The following is a 21,931-nucleotide window of genomic DNA, read 5'->3' on the forward strand; positions in this document are numbered from 1 at the left end:
GTTAACACACATTGATCCAGGTCTATAAAGTCAGCTTGAGGTCTCTGTACTATTTAGACATCAGCATTCAATTAACATACTGAGAATGCCAAGTACTGTACTAGGCACTGAATATATGAAGCCAGGCAAGATACAGACACTGTTGGCCAGCAGGTTACAACCTCGAAGGATGAACTCACAAATTAAGGATTAGAGAGAGAAATCAGTGTGAAGAGGACACATAAGAACAACTCTGCATTGCCCAGGGGGCTCAGGATTTTGATTACACTAAATTTAAAAGATGAGGAGGGGTTAGCTGGATGTGGACAAGACATTACATCAGTGGATACTCAGAAATGTAGTATCCACTCTGGTTGCTGTGCTCATCAAATTGTATAAAGAGTTATATTTAACTTAAGGGAAGATAAACGTGGGGTGTGACAGAAGATGAGACTGGAAAGAGAGAAGGTGTCCTGAAGGCTTTGAATTTAACCCTAAAAAATGTGAGAGGCCAGTGACAGGTGGGTGGGTGGCTGCTATATTGATAAGCTCACTGCTCTCTGCAAGTGAGCATACAGTTTTCTTCTGGCATGTCTGCTCATCTCCAGGTGCAGGGTCTTCTCCCAACTTGTACACTCTTTCAGCCATGTAACACTTCCCATAATTCCTTCAGCACTTGATACATTATTTAGAGAAGTCTTGCAGTGTCCAGTCAGACATGGCCAGTGATCATACAGAGCCCTTGACTCTTTAGAAGAGTTCACAGTTCTAGAAATCTCTCTGCCTGGAAAAGGTCACCTAATTTGCATAAACTCATGTTCCTCCAGGACTAGGATTCTTCTGTTCTTGTAAACAAAGTGACTCATAGATTTTGTCTTTGGTTCAGGGTAACAGAGAAGCTAGCAGCACTGCCTCTATTTGAAGTATCTCATCACGACTAAGAATTCATCCTAATCTTATATACAGACAGTTTGTTCAGGCATCCCCAAGGTATGCATCTTAGCATTCTGGCCCTTGACACTTTGTGGGGAAATGGGTGGAGGATAGTGAGGACAGGTGGATCCTTTGGACACATGGTGACGTGCACTGGTTACTTCATCTTATTCATAGAGAAAACGAAACATGCTTTATGTGTGTAGATTTTTTGAAAAATTATTTTAAACACTAGGGTCAGTGGTTAAGGTTTCAGAGTCTAAAGCCTGAGTTGAGTCCTGATATTACTATATATTACTCTATTCCCAGTATGACTTTGGGAAAGTTACTCAACTTCCCTTTGTTTGCCCCTCTAGAAAGTTGGACACTCTCCATAGCTACCTCATAAGGTGGTGTGAGGATTCCATGAAACATCTATATGAACCCCAGGACCTGGCACAGGATAAATATTTTAGAATTGTTCATTGTTGTAGTTACCATTACTATTCCAACTTCCCTTACACTATCAATTTTACCTCATGAACTGTTATTCCGCTGTTGATTTATCTTGGGCCTCTAGTATATTCAGGGATATGTGAATTTATTGATGCATAACACCATCCATTTATTACCTCACAGTTCTGGTAGGTCGCAAGTCTGCACCGACCCAACTGGGTTCCCTGCTTCCAGTCTCACAAAGCTGATACCAAAGTATCAGCCAGGCTGGCTCTTTATTCTAGACATTCTAAGGAACAATCCTCTTTGGAGTTTATTCAGTCTCTTGCAGTTGTAGAACTGAAGTCCTCATTTCCTTGCTGGCTAGAAGCTACAGCATTTCTCCTCTCGTGGTCCCTTAACGTTTTCAAACCATCAGTGGTGTGTCAAGTCCTTGTGCTTCAAATCTCACTTCCTCTTAATACCAACCGGAGAAAAACTCCACTTTTAAAGGGCTTCTGTGATTAGATTATCGGAGCCACCAGGACCCACCAGCCCAGTTTCCCCTGACACTGCCTGAAATCTTCCTTTCGATTTACACAAAGTCAACTGAAACTTGTTTTTGCCATTCCACAGGAATACACATTACATGCACAGATTCTGTCCACACTCAAGAGAGAGAGTTCTGTTCAAGAGCAAGAGTTCTCGGAGGTCCTGTGAATTCTACCTACCATACTAATGTAATTGAAATGGAATTAAGTAAAGTTGATAGAGTATATTCATTCCATACTCACTAATTCCTTCGATAGCATGTACTGAGCACCTACTGTGTACCAAGCTGTATGCTAGATTCCAAGGTATCAATCAATCCTTGGCGATTTATTTTTTGAAAAAATTTTAAAGACGATTATCTCAAAACATGAATTCTTTTTCCCCACACTTACTCTTCCCTTCCCCATTTTGCTGTCTGGAACTGCAATATATATGATTCTGTGTGAGCATAATTGAGTGACTCTAGAACTAAGTTTAGTAATAGAAAAACCAAATGAATGAAAAGAATAATGCCATTTAGAATAATTGCCAGTTTATCTAAGAGAGCTTTTGAATCATGAAGAGGCTGACGGGCTGGTGAGGAAGTAATAGTTATTGATACTGTCTTGAGTGTCAAGTGCTGGGTACATACATTTTACATATATTATTTCACTGAAACCGACAAGACTGTTCCTATATCAGAAGTGGGAAGCTGAGGCAAAGATATACAAATGCATAACACTGCAGATGTTTGACTATGTCCTCTATTATCTTCTGAGTTCCCTCTAAACAGATAGATGTCTTCCATCTATTAAGCTTTATAAAAATGTGTTTGTTTTATAACAGTTGTCTTTCTCCATGTCAAATTGTATTTATCTGTATATATGCCTCTTGTATGTAATTTAGTTCTTTGGAAGCAAGAATGATCTCTTATTCAACCATGTAGTTCCCTAGCTGTTGTTAATTGTGTGTGCTTAGTAAATACTGGCTGAATTTGAATAATGCAGAGTACTGTAATGGGATCATCATTGCTTAGCATGAGTCTTTCCTGCTCTTGTTCCATCCCACTTGGCCAATTATGCCTGAGCATCGATGAGAGAATAGATCCCATGTGTTTAATGCCTTATTGAAAACAGCAGTACAAGCTAGAGATTGGCAAATCAAATTGCAGTTGGGGTTTGGCAAAAACAATTTTGTTGAGGGGTGGGAAGGAATGGTCCTACGATACCCAAAAGCATTTTCTAGGGATTTTTTTTCTCCTCAATGGTTTTATATTTGTGTTTGTTAAGGGAAATTTAATTCACATGCTTCTGGTTTACTTACACTTAGCACACCAAAGCAATGATTTGTAAAAGCCATTTGGTGTCTAGGAATTCTCTTTAAAGTTCTTTTTGAACTGGAAATCATTTCTGAAAAAAAAAAAAAAAAGCAGTCCTAATATCTACTGAGTGGGCTGAATGGTGGAAAATGCAGAAAGTTCTCATCCCAACTCTGTAGTTAACTGTCTGCCTTGACAATTGATCTTTATGGGTCTTAGTTTCCTCAACCTTAAAGAAGGGGTTGGAGTATTTAAGCTTAAAATTCATTTCTAGATCTTAAATTTTATGATTAAATTCTTTCATTCAAAAATATAAAAACTGAATACCTACTATGTGCTAGGTTCTGTTCATACATATATGCTGCTACTGCTAAGTCACTTCAGTCGTGTCTGACTCTGTGTGACCCCATAGATGGCAGCCCACCAGTCTCCCCCATCCCTGGGATTCTCCAGGCAAGAACACTGGAGTGGGTTGCCATTTCCTTCTCAAATGCATGAAAGTGAAAAGTGAAAGTGAAAGTGAAGTCGTGTCCAACCCTCAGTGACCCCATGGACTGCAGCCTTCCAGGCTCCTCCGTCCATGGGATTTTCCAGGCAAGAGTACTGGAGTGGGGTGCCATTGCCTTCTCTGTCACACACACACACACACACACATACATATATATATATATATATATACACATATATATATGCATATATTGAGGGCTTTTTATGATTAGATATTTATTTCACATCTGTGAGGCAGAATAGTCATTAGTTGTATTTACAGCTGAAAAAACTGAGGTTCATGTATTTTAACATTTATATATAAAACTGTGGCACATAGTAGGCATTTAGTAAATAACTTGTTGCTTTTTAGATAGAGAAATCATAGATGGATGGATGGATGGTCAAAATGCCAGTCAACTTCTCTTGCCATTTTATTCTCAGGAATTCCTGAAGACAATTTTTTTAAATTTCATTTTTCTGAAATACTGCTTTGGAGTATTTTGCTGTCTCAGACATTTTTAAATACAAACCAACTATTCATTTGTTTACAAAAGGTGCTGAGAATATAAAGTTACCTTCTGGAACATCACTGACTGACAAGAACAGTAAAAGGATTTTTACTTTACTTGAAAGTGCCTTCTTTAAAACATATGCAGTATTTATAGGGCTGCTTGGAATAAGCCAACTGAAAGATTTAATGATAATAATCTCCATATTTCTTCTAAAAGTGATTTCCGGTTTCAGTGACCTTGAAAAGAGTCCTAGGACATCAAATAAATAAAGATCTTAAAGTGAAATGAATCTTCAAAATATGTTCATAAATTTACATTTTAAACATGACCAGAAAACATATACCTTCCCCATTATTAGGGTGATTCTTTAATGAAAATTTTTCATTTGCATGAAATAAACCTTTGTTGGCTATAGATGAAAGGCTTTTATGGTAGCAACACTGGTTTTGTGAGTTAAATGATCCCAACATCATCAGGAACGAATCACAAGTGCCTACCATATGAATTACAACATCATGAGTCTTAAAAAGGTATTTCTGTGAAAAGCATTCTTCCCATCTGCAACAATCAGCTTCTGCTTTGAAGTCCTGCTTGAGAGCCTCAGAGTACATGAGACAGCCACATGCTACCCAAACTTCTCCCTCAATTTGACTTTGACTGCATCTTCCTAAAGAGAAGCATGGTTAACTTAATGACTAAGGGGTTTAGAGAGGAAAATGGCTCCAGTTTTTGTAATTATACTTCACTGTATGTGCATTCTTCAGTTGATCTTTTCTGAATGTAACTAGGGAAAATTTGCCAGTGGAGATGCAAAATTAAATTGCAAATCAAAACAGAACAAAAGTGTTTGACTCCAGGGATCCCTACTATACCGGATTTGCAGTGAAGTCTTCACAGCTATTTCAGGATCAAATGAAACTAACCTGTTTAAAAATGAGTAAAATTGTTATTGAAGGTTTTTAACATGTCAGAAAGAGTTACAAAAATTACATAAATCAGTAACATATTAGATGTCAAAAAAGAACCCTCCTGCAATGCAGGAGATACAGGTTTGATCCCTGGGTCAGGAATATCCCTTGGAGGAGGAAATGGCAACCCACTCCAGTATTCTTGCCTGGGAAATCCCACAGACAGAGGAGCCTGGTGGATTCAGTCTGCAGGGTTGCAAAGAGTCAGATAAGATTTAGTGACTGAACACACACATACATTTCTGAAGAGACTGTCACTGCTGCTGATTCTCATTCTACTACCTCCGCGAAATGGCACTATGGGGATGGGGATTGTCTCTATCACTGTTTATTTGTTTTTGTTGTTGTTGTTTTTACTTGAACCTTTCCTGGCAGACAGGCAGCCATTGGAAATAATAGAGAAGTACTTGTAGTGAATGGGATGCTGACATCAGCAAAATTAGATTTACAAGTAGGAGTGATTTCTAATTAATCATTTTGTATCACTATTATTTTCATTAATCAAGTGAATCATGAACCAGTACCTTTCTTGGGCATTGGTTGCTGATTCTAGAGTCTGACTTTTATAGAATGGCAAAACAATGATGGTAACTACACTGTAAGTTAGGGAGAAGTACCTCTTCAAGCCACAGCCAAAGTCCTCAGTGTCAGCCTCCTTAAAGAGTGCTGATACACTCCATGTTTTCAATTTCGTAATAAAAGCAGACTTTCTAGGAGTATCTCATTTCTCTGAGCTTCTATAAGAATGTTTCAGTTATCTGTTGCTGAACACACACAAATGAAGTTTATAAAGTTAAGGAACTTCATTTCCATCTTGCCTTCTTGTGCCTTACAGTATATGTTCTATCTCAACTCTGGAATAAAAGGGGAAAGTTAACAGTCAAAAGAGCAAGCCTCTTTTCATCGAGTAATAATAGATAATAACACTAGAATCAGATAAGTGACTGCTTCACCATATCAATTCAGTTCAGTCGCTTAGTCTTGTCTGACTCTTTGCGACCCCATGAATCGCAGCACACCAGGCCTCCCTGTCCATCACCATCTCCTGGAGTTCACTCAGACTCACGTCCATCGAGTCAGTGATGCCATCCAGCCATCTCATCCTCTGTTGTCCCCTTCTCCTCCTGCCCCCAATCCCTCCCAGCATCAGAGTCTTTTCCAATGAGTCAACTCTTCGCATGAGGTGGCCAAAGTACTGGAGTTTCAGCTTTAGCATCATTCCTTCCAAAGGAATCCAAGGGCTGATCTCCTTCAGAATGGACTGGTATAGGAGGATATTATTTACAACCTTATATATAAAGCTGAAAACAAGTAAGTTAATGTCTAAAAACAGAGAAGTAGCATGTTAAAAGGATATTGTAGAGTACACAAAACATGTTTTCTACTATATTTATATTTATAAATATAAATTTTAAAAGTACAGTGTGATCCTGTTTTATTTTTTAAATGCACAAAAAACAATAAGCATGAAATTTCACAAAAGTGGGATTGGCTATCTCTGGTTTAGAGGACTGGGTTTATTATTATGTAAATTATAATTATTTTATTTATATTTAATTTTTGAATAATAATATAGCAACATATATTTGTTATATATTCCATAATTTTATTTGACTATTTTCTATTAATTTTCCACATTTTTAACAATGAACATATGTTCATTTTTGTTTTGAAAATAGTTGTTTTCAAATGGAAATTAAGGGTTGTGTTTTTGCACTACCAATATCCTGGGAACTATTTGGGAAACATGGAGAAGCATTTGACACGTGCCATTTTAAAGGGTGAATCCTTTTATGTTCTATGAGTTAATTTTAATCTAAAGTTTAATCTTGGAGCTTTCCTAGAGCAACTTCTCATTTCAAACAGTTTCCCAAACTTGAAAAAAAATGCTGACACAATTTTGACTTCTTAAGCAGAAATACACCCCCATAGAATTTCAGGAATTCAAAGTGAAACTGATCATTTGAATCACTACCATATTTGCAGCTTATTTAATATTACTTTCAGAAGCAACAAAAGTAAGTTTGCTTCCAGTGAATCCGTGGAACTGAGCAGAAGATTTCTAACTGAAGGTGTCCTTCCAGTTCTCTTCCTCAGTGGCGTCTCAGATTTGTTAGTTACCAGTTCCATGATTTGTTTAGTCATCAAAAACAAGAGAATTTTTTTTTACAATGTACCTTCCTTCTAATGCCTATAATGATGCTTATCTGCTTGTATTAATTTACTTTAATGCTTTTTGGAGCAGACAGGTTATATATAGTATAGCGTAGTGGCAGTAGTACCTTAGTAGTAGTATTACGTTAGCGCCCCATTCTAGATTTCCTCAAAAGAGCTTAAGTTAACAACGTTCACTTAAAAAAATATTTCTTATGATATTTTGTCATAGTCAGTGCACATGGTTCGGACAACTTCTGAGGCTGATTTTCAGTAATAAATAGACAAACAGTTGCTCAGTCGTGTCCTACTCTTTGCAACCCCATGGACTGCAGCACGCCGGACTTCCCTGTCTGTCTCTATCTCCTGGGACTGGCTCAAACTCATGTCCAAAGAGTCAGTGATACCATCCAACCATCTCATTCCCCGTCATCCCTTTCTCCTCCTACCTTTCCCAGCATCACAGTCTTTTCTAATGAGCCCGATCTTCACATCAGGTGGCCCAAGTATTGGAGCTTCAGCATCAGTCCTTCCAATGAATATTCAGGATTGATTTCCTTTAGGATTGAGTGGTTTGATCTCCTTGCAGTCCAAGGGACTCTCAAGAGTCTTCTCCAACACCGCATTTCAAAAACATCAATTCTTAGGTGCTCAGCCTTCTTTATGGTCCAACTCTAACATTCATACATGATTACTGGACAAAACCATAGCTTTTACTATACAGGCCTTGGTTGGAAAAGTAATGTCTCTGCTTTTTAATATGCTGTCTCAGTTTATCATAGCTTTTCTTCCAAAGAACAAACATCTTTCAATTTCATGGTGGCAGTCACCACCTGCAGTGATTTTGGAGCCCAAGAAAATAAAGTTTATCACTGTTTTCATTGTTTCTCTATTTGCCATGAAGTGATTCTTTGGAAGGAATGATGCTAAAGCTGAAACTCCAGTACTTTGGCCACCTCAGGCGAAGAGTTGACTCATTGGAAAAGACTCTGATACTGGGAAGGATTGGGGGCAGGAGAAGAAGGGGACGACAGAGGATGAGATGGCTGGATGGCATCACTGACTCAATGGACGTGAGTCTGAGTGAACTCCAGGAGATGGTGATGGACAGGGAGGCCTGGCGTGCTGCGATTCATGTGGTCACAGAGTCGGACATGACTGAGCGACTGAACTGAACTGAACTGAACTGATGGAACTGGATGCCATAATCTTAGTTTTTTGAATGTTGAGTTTTAAGCCAGCTTTTTCACACTCCTCATTTACTTCAAGAGACTCTCTAGTTCCTCTTCACTTTCTGCCGTAAGGATGGTGTCATCTGCATATCTGAGGTTATTGATATTTCTCCCAGCAATCTTGATTCCAGCTTGTGCTTCTTCCAGCCCAGCGTTTCTCATGATGTGCTCTGCATATAACTTAAATAAGCAGGGTGACAATATACTGCCTTGATGTGCTCCTTTCCCAATTTGGAGCCATTCTGTTTTCCATGTCTTGTTCTAACTGTTGCTTCTTGACCTGTATTCAGGTTTGTCAGGAGGCAGGTAAGGTGGTCTGGTATTCCCATCTCGAAGAATTTTCCAGTTTGTTGTGATCCACACAGTCAAAGGCTTTAGCATAGTCAATAAAGCAGAAGTAGATGTTTTTCTGGAATTCTCTTGCTTTTTCTATGATCCAACGGATGTTGGCAATTTGATCTCTGATTCCTCTGCCTTTTCTAAATCTAGTTTAAACATCTGGGAGTTCACTGTTGAAGCCTAGCTTGGTGAATTTTTTTTCAGTATTACTTTGCTAGCGTGTGAAATGAGCGTAATAGTGCAGTAGTTTCAGTAATGAGTGCAGTAGTTTGAGCATTCTTTGCCTTTCTTTGGGACTGGAATGAAAACTGAGCTTTTCCAGTCCTGTGGCCACTGCTGAGTTTTCCAAATGTGCTGGCGTATTGAGTGCAGCACTTTCACAGCATCATCTTTTAGGATTTTTCATTAACTGCATATCAGTTCTAGTACTGACCTGACCCCATCTGTCTTGCTACCCTAGCCTCCTCCCTGAGTGCCTAGTTCCATCCCTATATCATATCTGTGGCTGCTTCAGCTCAGCACACATTATACAGACTGACTTTCTTACTTAATTGCTTCTTTCCCATGAGCCCTCACACTCAGGACACTCAAACCTCCTTGAGGACAACCTTCCTGGCACTGTGCTCGGCTGTAATTTTTCAGCTGTGCCAATTCAGTTTGTTGTGACCAGTAGGATGAGTTTTTGTGCCCTAGAAGTAAAAGCTATCAAATGTAACTTGTAATTATGCCCATTAAAATTGTGTTCTGTAACTCTCTGATCACATAATCACACACACCATTGAATCTTCTTTTTCATGTATCTGGAAGAGTAATACCTTGACACTGGTAGCCACACTTAGCTTTTCAGATCCCTCTAGAATGGATACAGTAGAACTCAGATTAACAGAAGTAAAACATTGTTCTTAAATTCCTTGCTTTGATGAGAAGAGAGAGCGTAGGACTCAGAAGTTTTATTTCTATACTCCACTTGAATGTTTTGTGCAAGGATAACTCAAAGTTCAGCTGCCTCAATCTGTGGCTCCAGAGATCACATGGGCAACATGTGAATGGAAATAAACCCTGTAGGTAAAAGAAAGAGGAATTTGGATAGAGATCAAAGATTAGCTTCATTCCATTCTTTCCTTCCACTTTTTACTATCCCATCTAAATTTGGTATTTTATGGGACTTTTTTTTATTCTCAAAGGAAAAGAGTGAACTTAAATCAGATTTGAGATTTTTCTCCCTCTCTCTACCCCCTTCCTTTTTAAAATCCATGTGATTTGATCTGCTCAGCAGTGACTTTAGATAATTGAATTCTCAATTGTTAGGAACCTTCAGTATGAAAGATTTGGCATACCTGCTTGATTTATTATTATATCTTTTAAAGTTATCACTGTGGCTGTGGCTTACATTACAGGAAAAGCTGTTCAGAATATTTAACAATATGGTTAGCAGAAATATTTGTCTGTGAGTTTTATGAATATTTCTTCCAGAATGGAATTATTTACTATGTGCCTTGCTTGACTTAGACCAAGAATATTTCTAAGCATTAAGGATCGGAACTTTGCATTACACATTTTCTGTAAGCTTACTGCTCTTTTCATAGCAGTTGGATAAAAAGGTGGAGTTTAATGTGGTCAGCCTCATTCTTAAATGGCCGGTGGAAAAAATTTTTCTTGTTATCATTGTGAGACCCATAGGTGTGGAAAATAATGCTTGAATGTAGTAATGCTTGGAAACAATTTTCATCTACTTTTAAATCTTTTTAGAATTGTTTTGCCAAGTATTTAGAAACATACAATCATTATAAAGTGGATATTTTGACTTCTATCATAATAGATTTGTCTTATTCATGCTTAACCTCAAGTGCTATACCCAAGCTGACATTCTGGACAGCTCTAGTTTATGGAGTGAATATTTTGGTGCATTTCCAAGGATTAAGAAGATATTATTTCATTATTCCAAAATGGAAGCAACTTAGTTTGGTTTTGGGGTCTTATTGCTTGACAGTTTTATAGACTTTGATTTGGTTCTGCCAGCTGTATTCTGAAAACTTACTTTCTTTTCACACAAAAAAACCATAATATTTAAGAGAGGATTGGTCAGGCTTGAAAACAGCCTAGGCAAGCTTGAAGACCATGCATTTCATATTCAAGGTAATTGATTTAAGTTTTCATGAATATAGAAATATTGATATTATATATAAGTATTAAATGAGGGAGAGTGAAATATAGTCTTGTACTTTAGAATGGTTAATAAAAGAAACTAATAATTTTAATTAATGTAAACATTGAAAAAATGAGTAGCAAAACTGTAGAAACAAGAAAGATAAGGGGTTGTTGCAGGGCAGAGAGGAGGTATGATAGGTGGAACACAGGAGATCTATAGGGCCTTGAAGCATTCTGTATGATGTTACAATGGTGGATACATGACATTATGCATCTGTCAGAGTCCCTAGAGTTATACAAAAAGAGAAAAGCCTGGTCATAAACTTTTGCAAAAGTATTGGCTCATCAACTGTAGCAAATGCACCACACTAATGCAGAATGTTGTTAATAGGGGAAACCACAGCAAGGTGGGGTGGTGTGCTTCTGCTTAAATTTTCTGTAAACACAAAACTGCCCCCCAAAGTAAGTGTATAGCTTAATAAATTGTCTTATATAAATCATGAAATGATTATCACAATAAGTTTAGTGAACACCCATCATCAACAGGTACAGAATTAAAGAAATAGAAAAAGTATTTTCCTTCTGATGAGAACTCTTAGGATTTACTCTCTTAGCAACTTTCATATGTGATACACAGCACTGTTGATCAGATTTATGGTGCTGTACATTATTTCCATGGTACTTATTTATCTTGTAACTGGAAGTATTCACCTTTTGACTGCTTTCATGTAATTCCCCTTCCCCCCAAATCCCACCTCCGATAACCACAAATGATATATTTTTCTATATTTATGTTAACTGCATTGAGTTTTCATGTGTCTTTTAAAGGCAAACAGCTATCTTTAGAATTATGTTTGAGTTCCTTTCTCTCTTCTGTGTGTATATCTATTATAGATTTTTGCTTTGTGGTTACCATGAGGTTTATATATAGTGATTCAAATATAAATATGGGGGCTTTCCCAGGTGGCTCAGTGGTAAATAATCTGTCTGCCAATGCAGGACATGCAGGAGACAGTGGGTTCAGTCCCTGCATCAGGAAGATCCCCTAGAGCAGGAAATGGCAACCCACTCCAGTATTCTTTCCTGGAAAAACCAATGGACAGAGGAGCCTGGTAGGCTGCAGTCCATAGGTTTGCAAAGAGGCAGACAGGACCGAGCAACTGAGCACACAGACATACATAAATATGATTAAGTTGCTGCTCTCTTATGAATTTTAACTTCATTTCCCACATTTACAGTCTTTGACATAGCATTTTACATCTTTTTGTTTTGTGTGTCCCTTAACTACTTACTGTGGATAAGTAGTACTTATGTGGATTTTACTTCCTTGATCGTTAAACCTTCCTACCAGCTTTATATGTGGCTAATTTACTACCTTTTGTATATATGTGCCTTTACCAATGAAATATTTCCTTTTGTAATTTTCGTATTTCTAGTTATGGCCTTTTCTTTTTCACATAGAGAAGTTCTTTTAACATTTCTTATAAAGCTTTTTTGGTTTTGCTGAACTCTTTTAGCTTATGCTTGTCTGTAAAGCTTTTGATCTCTCCATCAAATCTGAATGAAGGGTTTGCTGGGGAGAGTATTCTTGTTTGTAGAGCTTTTTCCATTACTCTAGGATCAAATTATGACTCCTGCCCTGGGTCCTGAATTATGTAAGATTTTGTGTGTGCCTTAAGACTGGGGTCTATTTCCCATTGCCCTTTGACCCTCCCCAAAGTAAGCTCCACTGGCCTTCAAAGCCAAACTTCTAGGATCTTGGCTTCCCAGTGTAGGACACCCAGACTGTGGAGCTTGTAATAGGCCTCTGAGCCCTCATTCCTTGGGGAGAAACTCTGTAATTGTGATTATCCTCGTGTCTGTGGTCCCCACCCTGGAATACGGCCCCTGACTATACCACACCTTTTCCCTCCCTGCCCATGTCGTTGCGGTTCCTTCGTTGTGTCTTTTGTTGTAGAAGATCTCTGATACCCTTCTAGTCTTTCTCCTCAATAGGTGCTCTGTAACAGTTGTAATTCCAGTGTGCCCAGGGGACAAGGTGAGTTCAGGGTCTTCCTACTCTGAAATGTTGGCCACTTGTTTTCAACAAGTTGATTCAGGAACTTGTGAGCCACTGAGCATTTGAGGATCTGTGAGCGGAGCCCAGATGTTACCCTGTAGCAAAACATCTATTAATTACTTAAAAAATATAATTGATTGAAAAACTAAATATATGTTCCCTGGAAGTTCTTAAATTAAACAATGTTGAACACATGGTTTTAAATATTTTTATTTATTCTTTTTTTTTCAATTGTTCCTAAAATTGGGCACGTTGATGAATTGTTACAATTTTTAAGACACTGAACAAGAGATTTACATTTGGCAATATGAGAGACTATATATTCTGAAATACTCCTACATGTAAATATGAAAACTACTCTTTTAAATTTGTGGAGGACTTCCAAAAAGAGGAAGAAAAGCAAACAAATACTGCAGCTATTGGCTACTGTGGGCCATCCTAAAGTATGTAGTTGGCAGAAGTTTGAGCATTAAAGGACTCCTGCATTCTCAAAAAGGGAGTCAAAGCCTTCAGTCTCCAAAGGGAAGGGTTTTGATTGGAGAGCAGAATAAAGAAAGGAACGTCAAAGAGCCAACTCTAAAGAAAAGGATAAATAGGAGAAAAGGAGACACTGTTGAACAAAACAACAAATTGATCTTAGCTATAACTGTCAATACAAAATTTCAAAGGGAATGAAAAGGGAAAAAAAATGTCTTTTCTATGACAATTTGTAATCAAGTTTTGGGATCCATATTTACATTATCTGTACATTTTGAAAAACAACCCTTTGGTCAGGATTTAAAATTTATCCCGCTTGGCAATGTTTCAGCCATCCAGCAGAAGTAAACAAAATCCCACTCATCTTGGGTTCCAGAGGTAAATATATTCAAATCTGTTTTCCAAGCTTTCTCATATATAAAGTTCTGATGAATATGAACTCAAAGAAAAGCAAAGGAAAATTAAGACATCATGAGGCTGAATCAGCAGAAACAAAAATAGTAAAACTAAACCATAAAGACTTCAAATAGCAGATATAGAATATAAAATAATTATGTCTAAAGAAATAAAAACTTGAAAGATTAAAGTGACTAAGAAGTTATGAAATATAACCAAAAGAACACCTAGGATTGAACAACAGAATCGCTGAAATGAAAATATTGATGAAAGTATAAATAGCAGACCAGATACATCTGGAGTGAAAAAGCCTGGAAGGTAAGTCTGCAACAAAAATACACATAATGTCAGACAGAAAGAGACAGAAAATAAATGAAAGAAAACTTCAGAGATGTTGAGGCTGTACTAACAATGACTACATCTCATTGGGGTTCCAAAATATGATGATAAGGTAATAAACAACTTTATTGAATAAATTTGAACACAAAAGATACAAATGTTTGGGAAAATGTAACTTGGGAAGATACTGAAAGCAAGAATAGTCCCCTAATCCCTAAGAAAATTCTCAATAGGTAAATGTCTTCCTCAAACAAAATGGAAGAGTCAAATGGTTTACAGAAGATTTCTACCCAACATTCTAGGGTCAAATAATAGAAAAAGAAGGTCCAGCCATAATAAAATTCAACATAGTAAAATAATAGAAATGTATTGATTAACCTCTTTCATCAACATAGTGAAAAAATCCTAAACAAAGCATTGGTCAAATAAATTCAGTGTATATAGAAATTATATTATATCCTAATCAAATTTACTTTATTCCATAAATTCAATGATGGCTAAATATTTGAAATATTAATGCAACTCACAATACTATGAAATTGTAGGAGAAAAACCATCTCATTTGGTGTAGTAAAATAATTAAATTCAACATCTGTTTATAATAAAAACTCAATTCAGAGTAGAAATAGAAAGGTTTCTCCTTATTCTGAATGAAACCGCAGTAAGATGCCATTCTTTGCCACCCACATGAATGGCCCATCACACCAAATGTTGGCAAGGATGAAACTAAACTGGGACTCTGATACACACTGCTTCTCACAGTGGGGATTGATCACAGTCCTTTGGAAATGATCTGGTTTTATTTAGCAGGTTGTAAGTCACAGCAGTTTTACTCCACTCTTGCATGTGTGCACCAGAAGGCTGGTATAAGAATGTTCTTATTGGCTTTTTTTTGGTCGCTTGTGGGATCCTTGTTCCTCTAATCAGGGATCCAACGGAGGCCCATGGTGGAGAAATCACAGAGTCCTAACCACTGGACCACCAGGAAAGTCCCATAGGGGCATTTTTTTTTTTTTAAATAACAGAAAACATAAATATTTGTCAACAGGAGAGTGGGTAAATAAACTATTTTATATTCATTAAATGGCCTACTAGAGAGCATAAAACTGTTGTTACATGTATCGACAGAAATGAACTAACCCAAAGTGTGAAAAGAGCATGTTGCGAAAGTATAAAACCATTTTTATAAAATTCCAGAATAAGCAGGTTAAACAGTGAAAAGCAAAGGAGTCATAAACACCAACTCAGGGTCCTGATTACCCACAATGAGGGGGAGTTATGTTATTAGAGAGTTACATGCAGGGGGCTTCAAAAATATTTTCCTTAAATTGGGAGGTGAGTGACCACTTGTTTGTTATGTCCTACATAGATATTAATTTTTGTATTCATCAGCTATTTCATAGTAAAAAGAATGCCTATAAAATCTAATGTGATAGCTATGTAATTTGAGGGGATACATGGAAAACTTCTTCCTTTTATAATAAAGGCAAATGATGGAAAGAAGAAACATATTAAGCAAATGGAATTGTGTACTTTATTAATATCAGCCGAACACTTTCCACCCAGGTGTACGCAGAATGTACTGTAAAAGGCACAGTGTGCACAGTGAAGACTGCACTTGTGACTCGTGCAAATGTTAATTGTGAGACTTCTTAGCTGCAGGATCTTGGATTTTGTGATCCAAGATCTTTTATCAAATTATCAAAATTTGATAAAAATTTAATCAAATTATTGTGAGTATTGAATGAGTTAGCACGTGGGAAGCACTGAGAAAGGACATACACACAATAAATGCTCAATCAATATTAGCTTCTAGTGGTCAGTTGACTTTTAATTTATACTTTGAAATGTTCTGTTTGCATTACGGTAGGCTTTGGTCATTTGACGAAGCAGCTGATGACACTGGCTGATGGACATGTGGTGTTGGCTCTAGAAGGAGGACATGATCTCACAGCCATCTGCGATGCATCAGAAGCCTGTGTAAATGCCCTTCTAGGAAACGAGGTAAAAAACTGAAAGTACAAAAGAGCAGGGGTTAAAGGACCAGGAGTGTATGCATGCATATGTTTGATCTTTCTTAACATTGTACGTACTCAGAAAACACAGTGTTGCTCTTAAAATTTACAGGAAGAAGGCAAGCTGTAGATAAGAAAAGTTTACATGTCCTCCTGTTTTATGCTGTGACTTTTGTCCAGTTATAGAATCCATACAGTACACCCCTCAATCAGGTTATTGGTAGAGCTCAGTAAATATGTAAAAATAACACATAGGAGGAATTGGTCTGTATATTGACTCAGCTAATGAGCACTGAAACACTGAGAAAGAACTAACAGAGAAAAGTTCTCAATATTTTCTGTAGGATTATGTTAGTTCAGGGAGGGAAACTTTTTAGAAATATTTTTTCAGCTTTTAAAAGTATAATTGGAATACAAAATTATAATTCATATATCTAACATATATAGGTATAATTATTTGACAATGTAATTATTTAACAATGTGCAGACATCATTAAATGATTTTCCTCCTTGAGTTAATTTAATACATTCATCACCCCACATAGTTACTTTTTTTGGATGAAAATACTTAAGTTCTACTCTCTTAGAAATTTTGATTATACAATAGAGTATTAGCAGTTATATTCACGGTTGTATACATTAGATCTTCAAGCCTTATTCATCTTATTACTAAAAGTTTAAAAACTTATACCAAATTTTCCCTATTCCATCCCAACCCCCAGCGTCTGGCAACCACCATTCTACCCTATGATTCTATGAGTTCAATTATTTTATTTGTTTGTTTTTGGTTCTAGGTAAGTTTTATTTTCTTTCTTGTCTAGCTCATTTCATTTAGCATAATACCTTCTGTGTTCATCCATAATGTCACAAAAGACAGGATTTCCTTTAAGATTGTATAATCCATTGTGTGTGTGTGTGTGTGTGTGTGTGTATTGGTGTGTTTGTGTATTACATTTTCTTTATCCATTCATCTGTAAGTGAGAGATGCTTGCACTGTTTCCAAACCTTGACTGTTGTGAATAGTGATGCAGTAAATTTGGGAGTTCAGATGTCTCTTTGAGATAATGAAATAGTGATTTCATTTCTTTTGAATATTTACCCAGAAGTGAGATTCCTGAGTTATGTGATGCGTCTGTTTTTCGTTTCTTGAGGGACCTCCTACTGTTTTTCTTAGTGACTGTACTAGTTTACTTTCCTACCAAGAATGCACAAGGGTCTCCTTTTCCCAGCGTCCTCACCCAGCATTTCTCTCCTCTCTCTTTGATACTACACATCCTAGCAGTATGTGAGGTGATATCTCATTATGGTTTGATTTTGTATTTTTCTGATGATTATTGATGTTGAACACCTTTTCATGTATATATTGGCCATCTGTTTGTCTTTAGAAAATACATATTCAGGTCCTTTGCCCAATTTCAATTGTGGCATTTGGTTTTGTGTGTTTTGCTAGTGAGTTGTATGAATCCCTTGTATATTTTGGATACTAATTGATTATTGGGTATATGATTTGTTAATATTTATTCCCATTCCATGAGTTGCCTTTTCATTTTATTGATGATTATCTTTATTGTGCAGAAGCTTTTTAGTTTCTTGTAGTCCGACCTGTTTTTAATTTTGTTTTCACTTTTGTTCTCAATCCAAATAACCATTGCCAATAGCAATGTCAAGGAGCTTACCCCCTGTGTTTTATTCCAAGAGTTTTATGATTCCAAGTCTTGCATTTAAATATTTAATCAATTTTGAATTGATTTTTATGTTTAAGATAGGGATGCAGGTTCATTCTTCTACATATGGCTATCCAGTTTGACCATTACCATTTATTGAAGAGATTATTCTCCATTGAGTATGTCTGGGTCCTTTGCTGAAGATTAATTGTGTATGCATGAGTTTATTTCTGGAATCTGTCTTCTGTTTGTTTACTTGTATATCTGCTTTTAATGCCAATACCATGACTTGTGTTGATTGCTTGTAATATAACTTGAAATTAGGAAGTGTGATAACTCTGATATTATTCTTCTGTCTCAAGATTACATTGGCTATTTGGCATTCTTTTGTGGTTTCATTTCAATTTTAAGATTTTTTTTTCTGTTGCTGTGAAAAATGCCCTTTGATAGGTATTACATTGAATCTATAGCTCACTTGGATGTTATGGATATTTTAATTATATTAATCATTCTGATCCATGAACCTAGGATATCTTTCCATTTATTTGTGTCTTCAGTTTCTTTTATCAGTGTCTTAAAGATTTTTGTATATAGGTCTCTCACTTCTTTGGACACTTTATTCCTAAGTAGATTGTTTTGGGGGAGAAGCCAATGGCAACCCACTCCAGTACTCTTGCCTGGAAAATCCCATGGGCGGAGGAGCCTGGTAGGCTGCAGTCTATAGGGTCACTAAGAGTCAGACACAACTGAATGACTTCACTTTCACTTTTCACTTTCATGCATTGGAGAAGGAAATGGCAACCCACTCCAGTGTTCTTGCCTGGAGAATCCCAGGGATGGGGGAGCCTGGTGGGCTGCCGTCTATGGGGTCGCACAGAGTCGGACACGACTGAAGTGACTTAACAGCAGCAGCAGATTGTTTTTGATGCTATTGTATGTGGGATTTTGTTTTATTTTTTTCAGATAGTTAATTGTTGGTGTGTAGAATCATAACTGATTTTTCTATGTTGATTTTGTATCCTACAACTTTGTTGAATTCATTTAACAATTTTTTTGTGGCATATATAGGGTTTTCTATATATATCATGTCATCTGCAAATAGTAACAGTTCTTTTCTGACTTGGATGCCTCATTCTTTTTCTTGTCTAATTTCTTTAGACAGTACTCATAATACTGTGTTGAATAACATTTTGGCAATATTGGGTATCCTAGTCTTATTTCTGGAAAAAGGAAAAGTTTCTGAAAACAGGAAAAGTTTTCAGCTTTCCAACATTGAGTGCAATGTTAGCTGTGAGTTTCTCATGAAAGTGAAAGTGTTGGTCACTCAGTGGTATCTGATTCTTTGTGAGTCCATGGACTATAAGCTGGCTAGGCTCCTCTGTCATGGAATTCTTCGAGCAAGAATACTGGAGTGGGTTGCCATGCCCTTCTCCTGGGGATCTTCCCAAACCCAGGCCTCTCGCATCATGGGCAGATTCTGTACCATTTGAGCTGCCCAGGAAGCCTATATGTTCTCTTGTATGGGACTTGATAATCTTAGTATGCTTTCCTTCACAGAGGTAAAGAATCTGCCTGCAATGACAACAAACCTTTTATCCCAAATTTATTGAAGGTTTTTCTCATGAAAGGATATTGAATTTTGTCATATTCTGTCTGCATCCATTAAGATGATTGTGTTATCTTTATCCTTCATTTTGTTGATGTGGCTTATTGCCACTTTTTCATTTGCAGATGTTGAACTACCTTTGCATCTGTGGAATATATCCCACTTAATCATGGCATAACTCCTTTTAATGTACTGTTGAATTCAGTTTACTTATATTTTTTGAGGATTTTGCATTTTGAACCTTGATGTTCATCAAGGGTATTGGCCTTTAATTTCTTTTCTTTAGTGTTCTTTACTGATTTTGGTATCAGGAAAATTCAGTTTGGTTCAGTAGTTCAGTTGTGTCTGACATTTTGCGACCCTACGGACTGCAGCACACTAGGCTTCCCTGTCCACCACCAATTCCTGGAGATTGCTCAAACTCATGTCCATCGAGTCAGGGATACCATCAACCATCTCATCCTATGTCATCCCCTTCTCCTGCCTTCAATCTTTCCCAGCATCAGGGTCTTTTCCCATGAGTCAATTCTTCACATCAGGTGGCCAAAGTATTGGAGTTTCAGCTTCAGCATCAGTCCTTTGAGTGAATGCATTGTAACTCATTGGATTCCTTCCAGTGAATAATCAGGATTGATTTCTTTTAGGATTGACTGGTTTGATCCCCTTGCAGTCTAAGGGACTTTCAAGAATCTTCTCCAACACCACAGTTCAGGAAAATGCTGACCTCCACAAATGAGTATGGACAGCTTCCTTCCTCTTCAATTTTTTGGATGAATTTGACAAAGATTGGTATTACTTCCTCTCTGATACAGTTCACCAGTGAAGCCATCTGATTCTGAACTTTTCTTTGTTGGGAGATTTTGATTATAGATTCAGTCTCCTTACTGGTAATTTGTTAAGATTTCTCTGTGTCTTCATTATCTTGATGTGTTTTTTGTTTCTAGAAAGTTATGTTTTTTTCTAAGCAATTTACCTTGGCATATAATTGTTTATAGTAGTATCTTATGTTCCTTTGTACTTGTACATTTTGAGTTGTAATGTCTCCTTATTCATTTCTGATTGTATTAATTGAGGCTTTTCTCTTTTTTACTTAGTCTAGTTAAAAGTTTGTCAGTTTTGTTTATCTTTTCATAAATCCAGCTTAGTTTTATTGATTTTTTTCTATTGTCTTTTTAATCTCTATTTTATTATTTTCTACTTTCATCTGCTTTATTTCCTTCTTTCTACTAGTTCGGCCTTAGTTCATTCTTTACTTGTTAGTTTTCTAAGTTAAATTTAGGTTGTTTAGTTGAGACCATTCTTTTTTCTTAATGTAAGCATTTATCACCATAAACTTCTCTCTTAGAACTGCTTTTGCTGCATGCCATAAGTTTTGGTATTTTGTGTTACCATTCTCATTTATTTCAAGATATTTTTTTCTAAATTTCTTTTGATTTATTCTTTGCTGTATTGATTATTCAGCAGCATGTGGTTAAATAACCATATATTTTAGAATTTTACAGTTTTCTTATAATTGATTTCTAGTTTTTGCCTGCTATCTCTGCACTGACCCCTGAGGGGATAGTTATAGAGTTAAGTGCTCACATACTTAACAACTGCTTCTTTGTTTGCTATAGTCCTGTGGAACTCAAGAACCCAAGCCCTGTTAGCTTTCAGAGCTAGGTGTTTGGGGAGCCATTCTTATGGTGGGGGCCTTAAGCGTTGGGGTGCTGGGTTTGTAATACAAATCCTTTCACTCCTCAAGAAGAGGCTGGGAGTTGAGGTTTCCTGGTAAAAGTATACCTAACCTTTTCCCACTCATTTTGACATGGGTATTTTCTCGTGGTCTCAATATGTAGGAGTCACTCAGCTTGTTTCTTTCAAGGGAATTGCTCTGTTTGTAGCTATACATTCAGCAGTGCATCCATGGAAGGAGGAAAATTCAGGAATCTGCTATGTTACCCTCTTGATCTGGAGTCTTAAAAATATTTACAAATTCTTTTTTTTTTCTGTCACCATTTGTAAATTATCTAGGCTGAGAGATATATTCAGCCTAGATACTGAACATATACTGAACAGCCTTTTCATACTGTTCATGGGGTTCTCATGGCGAGAATACCGAGGTGGTTTGCGATTCCTTTCTCCAGTGGACCATGTTTTGTCAGAGCTCTCCACCATGACCCATCCATCTAGGGTGGCCCTACATGGAATGGCTCATAGTTTCATTGAGTTAGACAAGGCTGTGGTCCATGTGATCAGATTAGTTAGTTTTCTGTGATTGTGGTTTCCATTCTGTCTGCCCTCTGATGGAGAAAAATAAGAAGCATAGGGAAGCTTCCTGCTGGGAGAGATTGAGGGGGAAACTGGGTCTTGTTCTGA

The 21,931-nt window shown here is 37.0% G+C and overlaps 1 protein-coding gene across 16 annotated transcripts in view; it reads left to right on the forward strand.

The window, feature by feature from the left end:
* HDAC9 (histone deacetylase 9) overlaps nt 1-21,931 on the forward strand; it is a 1,067,281-nt gene that overhangs the window by 975,219 nt on the left and 70,131 nt on the right. For all 16 annotated transcript variants that reach the window (XR_011256609.1, XM_069587611.1, XM_069587612.1 and 13 more), the window contains one exon: nt 16,159-16,292. Coding sequence is in view for 15 of the 16 variants with exons in the window: in XM_069587611.1 (XP_069443712.1) it covers nt 16,159-16,292 (134 nt within the window). In the remaining variant the exon portion in view is untranslated. The remainder of the gene's footprint in view (nt 1-16,158; nt 16,293-21,931) is intronic.

Source organism: Ovis canadensis, chromosome 4, assembly GCF_042477335.2.
Source record: "Ovis canadensis isolate MfBH-ARS-UI-01 breed Bighorn chromosome 4, ARS-UI_OviCan_v2, whole genome shotgun sequence".
In the NCBI taxonomy this organism is placed as follows: Eukaryota; Metazoa; Chordata; class Mammalia; order Artiodactyla; family Bovidae; genus Ovis; species Ovis canadensis.